Raw genomic sequence first — 14,292 nt, 5'->3', positions numbered from 1 at the left:
TGAGAATTGAGGCCAAACAGTTGGTCAGACAATCTTGGTTTCATCAGACTAGGGTCTGTTACCTTGTTCCTCACAGTCTGAGAGTCCTTCAGATCTCAGAGTCAGAGTGACCATCTGGCTCATGGTCACCTCTCTTACTAAGGCTCTTCTTCAACCATTGCTCAGGTTGGTCAGGTGACCAGCTATTGGATTGGGCCAAACTACTTCCATTTTATATTTTTATTTTTTCATTGAAAAATCAACAATCACAAATACAAGAATGTATACAGAAATTCTCCATTTTCCTTTTTCAAACAACAAAGAGCAGACACCCACCCCACCACCCACGCGCGCACGCACAAACACCCCACATCCCCCTGTTAAAACAACTGAAGAAACGGAAAAAAGGTTATGCATACAGTCCAATTTTTGACCGAATTAGAACTCTAATCAGGTAACACCTGTAGTCTCCTAAAGTAAGAAATAACAAGTTGCCACTTACAAAAAAAGGTATCAGTAGTACCCCTCAGTGTATATTTAATTTTCTCCAACTTAAGAAAGAACATCAAATCCTTAAACCACTGAGAGATGGAGGGACATCTTATTGCTTTCCAGTGTAGAAGTATGCAACGCCTGGCCAACAAAGATGAGAAGGCTAAAACATCTTTGTGTACAGAACTCAGTGATACTGACTCATTGGTAATACGAAATATAGCGATCAGTGGGCATGGCGTCAATTGCACTTCAAATATGGAGGACATAATGCCGAAAAAACCTGTCCAGAATGCATGTAATTTTGGGCACAGAAAAAACATATGACTTAAATGACAGGGGAAGCATGACATCCGTCACATCTGTCCTCAACACCAGGATAGATTTTTTCCTGTTTAGATTTGGAAAGATGAATTCTGTACAAAACCTTAAACTGAATGAGACTGAGGCGGGCACAGGAAGTGGTAGACCGCATCCTATCTACGGCTTTCTCCCAACGTTCGTCGCCAAACTGCAGCCCTAACTCCTCCTCCCAAGCGGTCCTGGTTTTATCTATATTACAGCTATTGAGAGATAAAATGAAACTGTATATCTGGGAAATCAAACTACGCTGGTGTGGAGTGAACATGACTAAACTCTCCCAAGGTTGCTTAGGGGGTACAGAGGGAAAATTGGGAAGGCATTTAGATACAAAGCTGCGGACTTACTACTTCCATTTTAGAATTATGGAGACCACTGTGCTCTGCAAGCAGTTCCTTTGACTTCATGACTTGGTTTGCTTAATTATGCATCGTCAGCTGTTAGGCCTTCTATAGAGACGTGTGTGCATTTCCAAATCCTGTCCAATCAATTTAATTTACCACATGTGGGCTCCAATCAAGGTGTAGAAACATCTCAGCAACGATCAAGAGAAATGGGAGGCATTGCAGCTATATTTCAAGTGTTGTTTCAAAGGGTCTGAATACTTATGTATATGTGATGTTTCAGTTTTTCCTTTTCTATAGATTTACATAGATTTCTAGAATTCTATTTTCACTTTGTCATTATTGGGTACTGAGTGTAGATTAAGGTTTTTTGAATTTGAAGGTTTTTGTATCCAGCTTCGATATAACAAAATAGCGAAGGACGACTGAATACACTGTATATTGTTATACTTAAATAAGGTCATTTAAAAAAAATGTTAAAATATATGTCATATTCAAGCAAAGTAGAGGGTCTCTGATTTTGTTTAGACATTTTTACAAGTTCTACATTAACCAAAGGACTTTATAACAGTGGCATTACCAATAACATATTCAAAGCCTTGGGCAAAAGAGCAGCATGTCAATTCAGCGAGAAAAAGTAATTTGTAAATCGGCTGATGTTTAATTGAATTACTCAAAATAAGCTTAATTTAAAGCTGAACAAAATACAATTTAAGGTATCCCAGTCGCCCCAGGATTTATTTAATATACATAAAAATGAAAATCTGAGGACACTACTAAGAACTTATTTATAAACTCTATTAACTAATATACCCAGTCTGTATCACTTAAAATATTTATTTTAATTAAACATCAGCTTAATTAATCCTATGTACACAGCATTTCTTTCTAAAAACTGTTGCGACATCACATTTGTGGTGTACTCTATTTATTTTACTTAATGATTCAAGCCTGACACTGACACTTAATGTGGTGTTACACTAGTGATGTATTGTTGAGATGAATTATTGAAAAAATGATCTAATATTGTTTAATAAATAAGAGATAAAAATTGTGAACAGCAGCAACATGATTTTTCTAACCTTGATTTGTGGATTTCTGAACCCTAGTGAACAGCATTTTATTTCAGTCTTGCCGTAAACTGGCCCACGACATTCAAAAACAGAACTTAATTTATAAGAACGGATGCATGCGTTTGTGTCTCTCATTACACTAATAGTTGTGTATTTAATCTTACCTTGGATAGTAGGCAGTATAGTTCACATACATCTGGTTGTTTGCTGGGTAGTATGTAGTTGGGGGCATTGGGCGGGGATTCAACAGGAACTGGGAAGGGTAAAGAGCCGCTGCCTCCACAGGAAGGATTGGCCCTGCAGGAAGCATTGCTCCAGCAGGAAGTACAGCACCCGCAGGAGGAAAAGAGTAAGATGCAGGAGACAGACCTGCAATTGCAGGACATGAATGAAAGAGTTTAGGTAGGTGATCATCTAATCACAGTGACTAGTTAATTCCTATGGTTAGTATTTTGTTTAAATTTTGTTATGGACCATAACAAATCATGCCCGTTCACAATATTGTTAATGCACCAATTACTCTTCACTCACCAGTGTGAAGTGGCTTCAGAGAACCACTAAAAACCAGAGTTCTTTGAGAAGCCATACAAAGAACTGTGACAGGGCATGATTATGATCCCCTTTAAAACACCTCAGCCCAGCCTACACTACCCCGTTCATCAGTCTATAATCTTCACTTCATTGTCTATGATCACTTGTAACTTATTCCCTCTTTCTATAAACCTGTTCATTGTTTGTTGTCAGAAGATCATGCAGTCACCCATGCACACAAACAATGAACTACTCACTGCAAAACAATCAGTGATCCAAACTTCAAACCAGCCTGTTCTACTGGTCAGTATTGTTTCATATACTAAAATCCTATTGGTGTAGAACTTAACATTCAAAATTTCTATCCATTTAGTAACTAAAATTAGTGACTGCCACCATCATATAACAAATATTCAGGAGTGCTACCCTCCTCCACCAACCATCCCAACAACGTGCACTACAGAAGCCCAAAGCATGAGTGGTGTCTGTGAGACTTTCAAATGATCTGGCTTCTACAGGACCTGTAAGTGCTTGTTGTCTGGTATTTTGGGGTCAAAAGGTTAGCCATCTAATAATCTAGTCTTGATCAAAAGTCTAGATCTATACAGCACCAAAATAAAAAGCAACTCCACATGTTTTGTCCATGTAACATCTTGTGCTTGAGAGGCTGTGCATCATGCGAACAAAGCGCCATACAATTTTCTAAACAGGAGAATCTTAATCACAAGATTCATTCACAAATCAGAGCCATAATAATCCCAAATCAGTCCCAAATTAGAGCCCCACCCTCCACAGCTGGAAAATAAGTAAATGTTGAATCAGTCACCGCAAATCATCACAAAAAAAGGGACATCCACCCAGACGATTTCACTCCTGCCTGTATCCACTTCCTATCTTCTTCTGGTGCCAGTGGACTTCTGAGTCAAAGGGAGGAAGGGAGCAAGGAAAGGAGGAAGAGGAAGGTGTAAAGCGCCACCTACCCGCAGCTGAGAGAAGCAGACCCGCAGCCCATTAGCACTTACGTCGTAACTTACATGGTGGCGGCGAAAGGCCGCTCCGTGAAAGCGAGCCACCCATCAGCACCACGTTCATCTCCTGTGCTGAGCAGGCGAATACCTCCACATAGCGTTCCTTCATGCTGCGCTTGTGGCAGCGCTGAGCTGCAGCATGTGCCCTTTCCGTTGACCGCATTTGGATGAACGCATCACCTGATGGACGGCCCTGAGTACAAATGTAAACAAACACACACACACAAATGAAACATATATGTTCTGTTTTGACTCGGATTAATGACATTATGTAGCCTCTGAACCATTTCCCAAATTTTGGCTTCTTTATCTTTTTATGGATATGATCAGTCACTAGCCACAAAGCCATAGGCATGACATTAACCTGAACCTGCACACTGAAAAGACAAAACAAACCCATATATGTTTTATTTACAAAACATGACACTCATAATAACTGTCACAAGGGGGCTGGGCTGAGTTAATATGGACCTCAGTTTTTGAGTTTTACCTTTGAAATTTGTCTGAATGAAAGAATGAAACAAACACAGGTTTGGACAAACCTTCAAAACAAACAGTGATTGCATTACATACTCTCTTATTCTCATGTTGCAAAACACAGAAGACAGAAGGCAATAACCAGCTGCCCTGAAGGCTTCCATGTACTTCATGCTGAGATCACGTTTTGCTGTTTTTTAAAGAATAATAAATCATAATGCGGAGTATACAGATTTTGGCCGAGGCTTTGCTTGTCTTGTCTTGCACGTGGAAGTTTAGCGAGGTCCACTAACGAAAAAGCTATGCGACCGAACCTGTGACTAATTGTAACAAACAATGCATTCCCAAGCTGATTCTTTTATAGACGGATGAGTGACAAGCTTCTTTCTGTAGTTTATTAATTTGAATAACATAACCTGTAGTAATTGGAGTACTTGTACATAACAACCGATATAAAACCCCACAGAGTATGCAGACTTATAAGCTTGTTAAGGAAGCTTTGTCTTCACAAAACCTTTGTAGATGTTGCCTCTAGATTATCTATGCTGAGACCTTAACAATAAGAACAATCCATGATTGACTGTGTGTGTTAAAGGACTAATAATCATTAATGACACCTTAATAATATGCCAGTGTATACATTGTGTAGGTAAGCATATTACCTGCTGATTGAGAACCATGTGTACTCCATGTGGTTTAATATCAGCTGTGTATTCGCCTAGGAATAGCAGGATGTCTTGAACAGTAGCGTCATATGGCAGACCTCTCAGTCTCAGACAGTCCCTCATTCCAGGTATGGAAGCAACTGCTGATGGTACAAATGCAGGCTGGGCCACCATGGGCAGGATAGGTGAGGGGGCCACTGGAATTAGTGGAGCTGAAGAATATCTGTTCAAAACCTGACACATACAAATGTGCGATGAAAAAAAAAACGTTCCACACGTTGACATATCAGAAGAATGTACAGCTCACTGCAGTTATGGAGCTGGGCCAAGAGGATGCCAGTATTTGCTTTCTACATAGTGCCATAATAAAATGACAACATACTAATACACACCCTGTCTGTGTGTGTGTGTGTGTGTGTGTGTGTGTGTGTGTTCTGAATGGAAAAACTTAACTGGGGGAATAGAACAATACCTCTACTAAAGCAAAACAAAATTTAAGTAACTACAAATGTCAGTGCATAAAAACCATTTAGTTTTAGAAAGAGCATGCACGCACGCATTTTTAATGAATTAAAACACTGCAATAGTAACCAACTATAACTGTAGTTTCATGATTATATTCCTTATCATATCCATGTATGAATTCTCAATGTTTTTTTTGCCAAAACAGTTGACAGTAAATGGATAGAATAGTTCAGAGGTGAACCTCAATAAAAATGTAATAATACAATAATGTTGTAGCTTGATACTACAATCATTCAAATTCATTTTTTCTTATTAATCTATACTCAGTACCCCATAATGACAAAGTAAAGACAGAATTTTAGAAATGTCTGTACATTAATTAAAAAGAATAAACTGGAATATCACATGTAAATAAGTATTCAGACCCTTTACTCAGTACTTAGATGAAACGTCTTTGGCAGCAATTACAGCCTCGAGTCTTTTTGAGTATGAGGCAACAAGCTTTGCACACCTGGACTGAGCCACTCTGCAAATCCTCTCAAGTTCGGTCAGGTTGGATGTGGACTGTCGTTTTCAGGTCTCTCCAGACATGTTTAATAGGGTTAAAGTCAGGGCTCTGGCTGGGCCACTCTAGGACATTCACGGAGTTGTCCCTAAGCCACTCCCGTGTTGTCTTAACTGTGCGCTTAGGGTCGTTGTTGTGTTAGAAGGTGAACCTTTGGCCCAACCTTAGGTCATCAGTGCAGTGGAACAGATTTTTATTGAGGATATCTCTGTACTTTGCCCATTCAGCTTTCCCTTAACCCTGTCCAGTCTCCCTGCTGCTAAAAAACAGCCTGACAGCATGATACTGCCACCACCATGCTTCACTGTTGGGATGGTATTGGCCATAACATGTAGAATTGAGGCCAAACAGTGTTTTGCACTAAGGAAAGGCTTCTGTTTAGCCAATCTGCCGTAAAGCCCAGATCGGTGGAGGGCTGCAGTGATGGTTTTGTCCTTCTGGAACTTTGACTGAGCTCCAGAGATCCCATGTGGAGATGATGACAGAGTGACCAGCCTTTGATCTCATGGCTTGATTTTTGTTCTGATATGCATCGTCAGCTGTAAGGCCTTCCACAGATAGGTGTGTGCCTTTCCAATTCCTGTCCAATCAATTTAATTTACTACAGGAGGGCTCCAATCAAGGTGTAGAAACATCTCAGCAAAGGTCAAGAAAAATGGGAGGCACCAAATTTAGGAGCTAAATTTCAAATGTTTGTTGCAAAGGGTCTGAATTCTTATGTACATGTGATGTTTCTGTTTTTCCTTTTTCCTACTGTTGCAACCATTTTTTAGAATTCTGCTTACATGTTGTCATTATGGGGTACTGAGTAGTTCAAAGAGGAAAAAAAGGAATTAGAACATAAATTTCTGAATGCACTGTATGTTGCTAATAAGGAGCTATAAAAAGGTATGGAAGTGGTCACTATTGTCTCATCTTAGTTACATTTAATAAATGATTTAGCTTCATTAAAATTCATTTATTCATTTTCTGTGGTATTTAGTATTTAGCTGAACGAGTATTTAGTGACTGATCAGCTGAAACAGGCTTGTGCAAACACAAATGTTTGGATTTTACACCCTGGTGGTGCATGAACCAACTCTCAACTCCTAGAACTAGCATCTGAGTTGTGAGCTGGATTAGCCATTATTAACTGAATAACTCTTTAATAATTATAACTGTTTCTTGGCTATAGTAATAAAACTCAGTTTTTATAGTAATAAAAGTCATACTGTCTCTAACATTGTCCTTAATGGCTATTATCCTACCACTGGTTTTGCTTATGTTCTTGCTAGAATTGATGAGTATTTTGTAAATACATAAATAAGTTACAGTCTGTTAATGTCAATTTTTATAAAACTCTTTGATCCTTACACTTTTCAGAGTCTTCTCACAGAGGCTTCACGCAACATGCAAATAATACATGATCATTCAACCAATATGAAAAATAGTCTATTTAACTAAGGCATTCTTTGCAAACGCCTTAGTTACAAGTCTGTATGAATTTCTAAATATACCTGTATTTTGTAACTAGTTGTTAAGTGTTAAAAAAGTCAATAGACTAATTAATGTTTAATCATTAATAAGGATAAGCTTGTTTACCAGCCAAAGAATGCTAAGTCAAAGAATGCTTTTCATATTCATATTGCTTGAATTATTATGTATTACTTGTATCTTGTTTTTGAATAATTGAGGTTTGAATTAATTTATCTGAACGATTTAATTCAAAAATTAGGAACAATAATAGACACCATGGCTATGCTTCACTGAACAACTTTGAGAACCACTGACCTAAAAGTCTTCTAGGGTATAATGATTTCCATATCGTTTTTTATTTAATAATTCTATTCATGAATATCAGTAAAACCCATTTAAGCACATATTTCTTTGTAGCCTAATAATAAAAAAACTCATCCGGTCGTGTTGCCTGTCCTAAATAAATCATAGCGCGTATAAATATTTCTACACACCTGTTGCACCTCTGCCGCCGTGCTCTTGAACAGCTCAATGTACCTCTTGCCCAGGATTTCCTTGTGCTTTTTCAGTGCGTTCTCTGCATACTCCTCACAGGAGAACAAGACAAAGGCGTCCCCAGTGGGCCTGCCATCAGGAAAGCGTACAAATAGTATACCCTCTGTACCATCCGTCACTGGGCATGATGGCGAGAAGAACTGCAGGACCTGCTCAGCTGTGGCAATAAACGGTAACCCCCTCATGCGCACGATCACCTGGTTCTCCCGTGACAGGAACTTTGCAACTTCATTAGAAGTGCCTGTTATCAAAAAAAAAAAAACAAAGTATTTGCATTACATTCAACAATGCTTATGACAAAAACGCACAACAACCTATGAGGTCCGGTTTTTACCTCCTGCTATCTTTAAGAAGTCTTCACCAGTTGCTTTATAAACCTGGAACACAAAACAACAATATTTTCTGTCCTGTAATTTCACAATTACTTTTATAACAACTATTATATGAGGCTGCATGTAGATATGAGCCGTATTTAGAGTTAGTGATTTAAGTTCAACAGTTGCTTCAATATTTATAATGAAAAATGTTAGTGTAAGTTAGTGTAGTCAAATAATTCAAATTATATGTGTAGTTAAATATAAATAAATCAATAAAACTACACACAGTTCATTTTAATTATGAATAAAATGGTGATATTTTTGTCAATACGATGTGCTAATAAATTCTAATTTGCATAAAGATTTTGTGTACTAATGATGTCTAGTAAAATGCACCTCAATGTATCTTGAGCCCATGTGGTGTTTATGTCTCTGAAGTGCCAGGTCCCGGTGTTCTTCACTCTCAAACCGAACAAGTGCCTCACCATTCCTTCTGCCCTGAGCATTCAGACACAGAGCAGCACCCCCTCTACACACACACACACACACAAATACACACACAGACAGCTCTATTATTACATCTGTCTCATGTTATAAATCTATAAACCTTGTGCTTTGTTGTTGTTGTTGTTGTTAGGTACACTCTATTCATTCTTTTCAAACATACTTGGCAATGTTGAGACCCCTGAAGAAACGTGCAACATCTTGGTCTGAGGATTGCCATGGAAGACCTCGAGCCCTGATCACAGTATTGTCATCTATCCGCTCCAACTTACTGCTGCAAACACACATCAGATGCATAGGCAACAATATAATCAACAAACAAGTATTATATGAAGTGTTACAACACATATATAACATAAGTGCAGCATAATCGTTTATAAAACACACAGAGAGAGAGAGAGAGAGAGAGAGAGAGAGAGAGAGAGAGAGAGAGAGAGAGGGAGCGAGAGAGAGAGATAGAAATAGAGGGAGCGAGATTATATATACACAGCATATAGATAGATAGATGTTACAGTAAGAAGCACTATATACACTTGGTTAAAATAAACTCTTACCAGGTTCCAGTTTCAAACTTCTCATTCACTTTCTCGGGGCATGAGAACGCTTCACCTGTGACGATATTTTACAGCTTAAAATGAAACTTTCAAAAAATTTGTTTCGCTGTATTTCTGTGTGTCTGTGAATGTGTCTGTGTATGTATACAAGTGTGTGACTTACAGACAGGCTCAGAGATGAGCGCTAGAGCAATGCTGGACATCTGATGAACCTTGAGTGCAGTAAAGTTATTGACAGAATCCACCTTTACATTCAGGTCTGACCAGAGATGTTGTTAAGGAAACCTACCAAACCCTAGACTAAAGACACCGTAATTAATGAGAATAACGAGATACAAAAGTGCATCATAATCGTTTATAGTAAAACATTATAACCTCTAATGCATAACCTAATGCAAACATAGTCCACTGAAAAGGAAAGTTTATGATTCACCTGTGTGTATATGACTATATATATACTCAATCGTACAGGTACTTCTGAGTGCATGTATATGATGTCATTAGGTGGGTGTGGCAGTTTAAGCTTGTTGGATAAACATTCTTTGCTTTCTCTTCGAGGCTTATTAGGCACACACTATTGTCCATCTATTTGCATTTCAAAACCTTAGGCTCCTGCAGCCAACACCCTTTTCCGCACACACACACACACCCACACACACATATTCCTTTCATACACACTAGTATATGTCAACAGACTGGATTTTCTCTGTAAATTCCTGGATGGTTGAGAAAATAATAATAAAAAATGTTGAAGGATACAATCTTCCATAAACTTAAGATCCAAGTCCTTCAGATCAGCCGCAGTTGGATAATGCTTCTTGAACTCTTTCCGCAGGTCAAAAAATGAATAACAACAGTCAGGTAGTGTGATGTTCTGCAAGAAAAAGTGCACCTACAGTTAGATTCATAGATGCTGGTAAAGAAATTAAAAAACTGTACATGGCTCTGACATGACTGATAATGGATAATATAATGTAATGGCAAACTTATAACTGAGTTTGAGACGTAGACTTTTATACCTTGCTGGAAGCCTCTGGATGCAGAACCTGGCGCAGATGAAGCTGACCATCGGTGCAGAGGCAGAAGGAATTCCCTGAACTTGTGCTGATTTCTGAGTGCAACCTTTCATTAAACTAAATGCACAACACACAGACACAAACAGTTAATTAACTAATAACTCTCATGATATATATTGAACTGAAATTTAAAGCAGGTTAACGGAGTCCCGCGCATATTTCCCTAGCACAGCATCAACCTTATAGCTAAATATGGACATGAAGCAAATCAGATGTCGTTAAAGTAACATAGCGATTATTATGTTATTATTATAATTTTTAGCGTTAAACTACAAAAAAGTCAAGAACTAATGTCAGCAAAAATACATATACTTAAGATCATATGCTGTACATGATCATCCTAAGTTCATCATCCCCATCATGTTTTTTTTTTTCAGATTTGGCGTATTATACATTTGAACAAGATATTCCCATTGGTTTTTCAGACCTTTCAGACAGCATGTATAGCTATGAAAATGGTACCCTATGTGATGCCATGGTATATTCTCTGAAAAGAAAAAAAGTCTTTTAAATGTGTCAAAAAATAAAAATCAAGCCATGCCGAACAGATACAATCTAAGTCACAGTGAAAGACAAGTTGAAAGTAAAGGCACAGAATAAGCAATCAACTCCCTGAGGAAAATTCCACCTAAAACCGCAATGAACAATTCCAGTGCTCAAAAATTCTTGGGCCAAATTTAGTAGCTGGTAACTTTTTATATAAATCATTTTTTAGAAACCTAGAAAAATCATTAGTTCCAACCTATTAGTTGAATTTAATAAGTAAGCAATCAATCAATAAATAAACTGCAGATAAATGTAGGTAATATATCATTCAACTCTTTAAACGGTTTACTATACGTTACTGACTGTCAATCAGTGGTATCATATCAATCAGTGAAGTAGAAAAATCAAATGTGTGGTCAGTTTACTCATTCCATGCTGTTTTATTTCCCACCTGATTGAGAGCTTGTTCGAGAGGAGCTGCAGCTGAAAGGGCCTCCTCACTGAGGCCGCTCACTTCTCTGCACTCGTCCGTCACTTCCACACTCTCTGGCTTCACCAGCACTTCATTCACTGCACCAGTCTTAAGAAAACCCCAAGAAAGATTCACATTAAATTGACATCAAATTAACTTTTTTTTTTTTTAAATCCACAAATAATTCCTCTAAACGTGGCTGTTAGAGACCAAATATCTGTCTGACTTTCTTTCAGTGAGTTTAGTTTTGAATATTTTGCAGAGCCTACATAGTGCCTACATAGAGGCTACATAGAGCCTGCATAGAGCCTACATAGAGGCTACATAGAGGCTACATAGAGGCTACATAAGAGCCTACATAGAGGCTACATAAGAGCCTACATAGAGGCTACATAAGAGCCTACATAGAGGCTACATAAGAGCCTACATAGAGGCTACATAAGAGCCTACATAGAGGCTACATAAGAGCCTACATAGAGGCTACATAAGAGCCTACATAGAGGCTACATAAGAGCCTACATAGAGGCTACATAAGAGCCTACATAAGAGCCTACACCTTTTTTTTCTTAGCAAAACAAAATCAAAACAAAAAAAAAAAAAAACTCTTCCACACTCTCTGGCTTCACGAAGCACTTCATTCACTGCACCAGTCTTAAGAAAACCCCAACAAGCATTCACATTATATTGACATATAATGAACTTTTTTTTTTTATACCACAAATAATTCCTCTAAACGTGGCTGTCAGAGACCAAATATCTGTCTTTTAGAGATAAAATATTTTGCAGAGCCTACCTAGAGCCTACCTAGAGCCTACATAGAGGCTACATAGAGGCTACATAGAGGCTACATAGAGGCTACACAGAACCTACACTTTTCCTAGCAAAACAAAATCAAAACAAAAAAAACAACTCTTCCACACTCTCTGGCTTCACCAGCACTTCATTCACTGCACCAGTTTTAATAAAAACCCAACAAGCATTCACATTATATTGACATTAACTTTTTTTTTTAATATTGATCCACAAATAATTCCTCTAAACATGGCTGTTAGAGACCACATATGTCTTTTAGAGATTAAATATTTTGCAGAGCCTACATAGAGCCTACATAGAGCCTACATAGAGAGTACACCTTTTTTCTTAGCAAAACAAAATCAAAACAAAACAAAACAAAAAACACACAAAAGTTTATTCTAAATGTAGATTATTGAGTATGATCAATCTCACTTTGCCTGCTTCACACACTGGGGGGAAAAAAGGATAGTTACCTTTTTAGTGCTTAAATTCATGACCTGCCACACAAGCTGAACGATTTCCTTCTCGTCTGAACCTAACAGCTCTCCGCTCGCGCCAGACGTCGTGGTGAACAGCAGCACCAGGTATTCAGGATTAACCGTCATTTTTATTCCAAATACAATGTACACTTAAAAAAAATAATAAAACAAAAGCTAACAAACCAAATCCCTGATACCAAAGAAATCCCCAGGTGACAGTGAAGCAAGGGCGCCCAGTCACCCCCACACCTAAGAACAGGTAAGCACTGCTGAGTTCCTTTATGTCTCCGTGGCCTTTCGATCGCGTGTGAATCTCTATGCAAAAAAAAAAAAAAAAAAAAAAACAGTCGCCCGAGCCCCGTAATGGCTGCTCGCGCTCGTGCTCGCTTTTGTGCGCGCCTCTTACCTGGCCAGCGCCCACGTGACCCACAGGTAACGCGTTACCTGGCCGGCGCGAGCGCTCTCTCATTGGTGCTCAGAAACAGGGACGTGGCAACAGACCAGGAAAAAACTCACACATACACGTACAAATCATAGCTCACAACAAAGCGAGCCTAATTTAGCTCAATAAATCAGTTAATTCATAATTACATTCTTAGAAGAAAGTGATTTGCGGTGATACTTCTTTCAAGCAAACATAAAATATATTTATAGAATGCACCTTAAATCTTTATTATAAGCCATATCCAAGTTTCCAAGTAAATACTAGACAAGGAAGGCACAAAAGATGGAAAAAAAAAACATCTACCAGCTTCCCAAAACACAAGCTGGTAGAAAGTGATTGCAGTGGTGTTTTTTTTTTTTAATTACTATTAATGTCTTATAGACAAATAATTTTTAAGGAAAAAAAACAAACAAAAAAATGGTGTACCAGTTTGACCAGTTCAGCTTGTGTTTGTGAAGCTGGGCAAAAGAAACTGGATTTTCCACCAGGGAGGAACATCTATTGTACCCTTTAATATCTTAGCTTTCATCTGAGAACATGGATATAATGTACATTCATAATGGTAGCAGAGTTGTGTCTCTGTGCTGACAAATCAGATTCTGTAAGGTATCTTTTCACGTGAAGGTACAAAAGGAATGGTACAATTTAATTACCTTTTTTTCTGAAAGTATACATAAAATAAGGTCATCACATAAAATAAATGTGATCTGTACCAAATAGAAGCCTAAACTGAAACAAGCTGCACCGTTTGTGTTGTCCCATGAAATTGTCTTCACCCATGTTTCTCTGTTTGTGAATTTAAGCTTGGCTTTCTTGTACATTTAATGTAGATTGTTAAAGTGATCCTTTAGCTTTACTCAAAGTAATTACAGTCTAATTATACCTTACACTTCCTTAAAGATAAACTATACCTACACTCCAAGGGGAAAGAGACATATTAATGGGACAAAAGATAAGGGATGTTCCCCATCTACTAAGGAAAGGTGATTTAAATATTGTTTTTTTTTTTTGGTTGTTTTTCTGAGAGTGTTGGCTAACATCGTCACTAAGAGTACAGTGCACTCTGTATAAATTCTATGTCATTAGCAGTCATTATCATTAGGTTCACATCTACTGATAGCAGACAGGCTTCTGCATACTCAATGTCACCACTCAAAAATAGTCTATGCTCCTTT

At 38.1% G+C, this 14,292-nt stretch overlaps 1 protein-coding gene across 2 annotated transcripts in view; it reads right to left on the bottom strand.

Moving 5' to 3' along the window:
• Positions 1-12,999, bottom strand: part of esrp1 (epithelial splicing regulatory protein 1) — a 20,751-nt gene extending 7,752 nt beyond the window's left edge. Inside the window, exons 1-13 of one of the 2 annotated variants that reach the window (XM_060861495.1) lie at positions 12,667-12,999; positions 11,378-11,506; positions 10,384-10,497; positions 10,124-10,238; positions 9,528-9,623; positions 9,365-9,419; positions 8,974-9,084; positions 8,703-8,835; positions 8,324-8,366; positions 7,929-8,230; positions 4,947-5,183; positions 3,802-4,000; positions 2,413-2,617 (exon numbers count right to left, since the gene is read on the bottom strand). In XM_060861495.1, coding sequence (XP_060717478.1) covers positions 2,413-2,617; positions 3,802-4,000; positions 4,947-5,183; positions 7,929-8,230; positions 8,324-8,366; positions 8,703-8,835; positions 8,974-9,084; positions 9,365-9,419; positions 9,528-9,623; positions 10,124-10,238; positions 10,384-10,497; positions 11,378-11,506; positions 12,667-12,798 — 1,871 coding nt within the window. In that variant the 5' untranslated portion in view covers positions 12,799-12,999. The remainder of the gene's footprint in view (positions 1-2,412; positions 2,618-3,801; positions 4,001-4,946; positions 5,184-7,928; positions 8,231-8,323; positions 8,367-8,702; positions 8,836-8,973; positions 9,085-9,364; positions 9,420-9,527; positions 9,624-10,123; positions 10,239-10,383; positions 10,498-11,377; positions 11,507-12,666) is intronic. The other variant, XM_060861496.1, reaches the window with a different exon arrangement.
• Between the last annotated feature and the right edge of the window lie 1,293 nt (positions 13,000-14,292).

This window comes from Tachysurus vachellii, chromosome 25 (genome assembly GCF_030014155.1).
Source record: "Tachysurus vachellii isolate PV-2020 chromosome 25, HZAU_Pvac_v1, whole genome shotgun sequence".
Taxonomy (NCBI): Eukaryota; Metazoa; Chordata; class Actinopteri; order Siluriformes; family Bagridae; genus Tachysurus; species Tachysurus vachellii.
The sequence above is the reverse complement of the archived record's forward strand: the minus strand, read 5'-3'. Positions and strand labels throughout refer to the sequence as shown.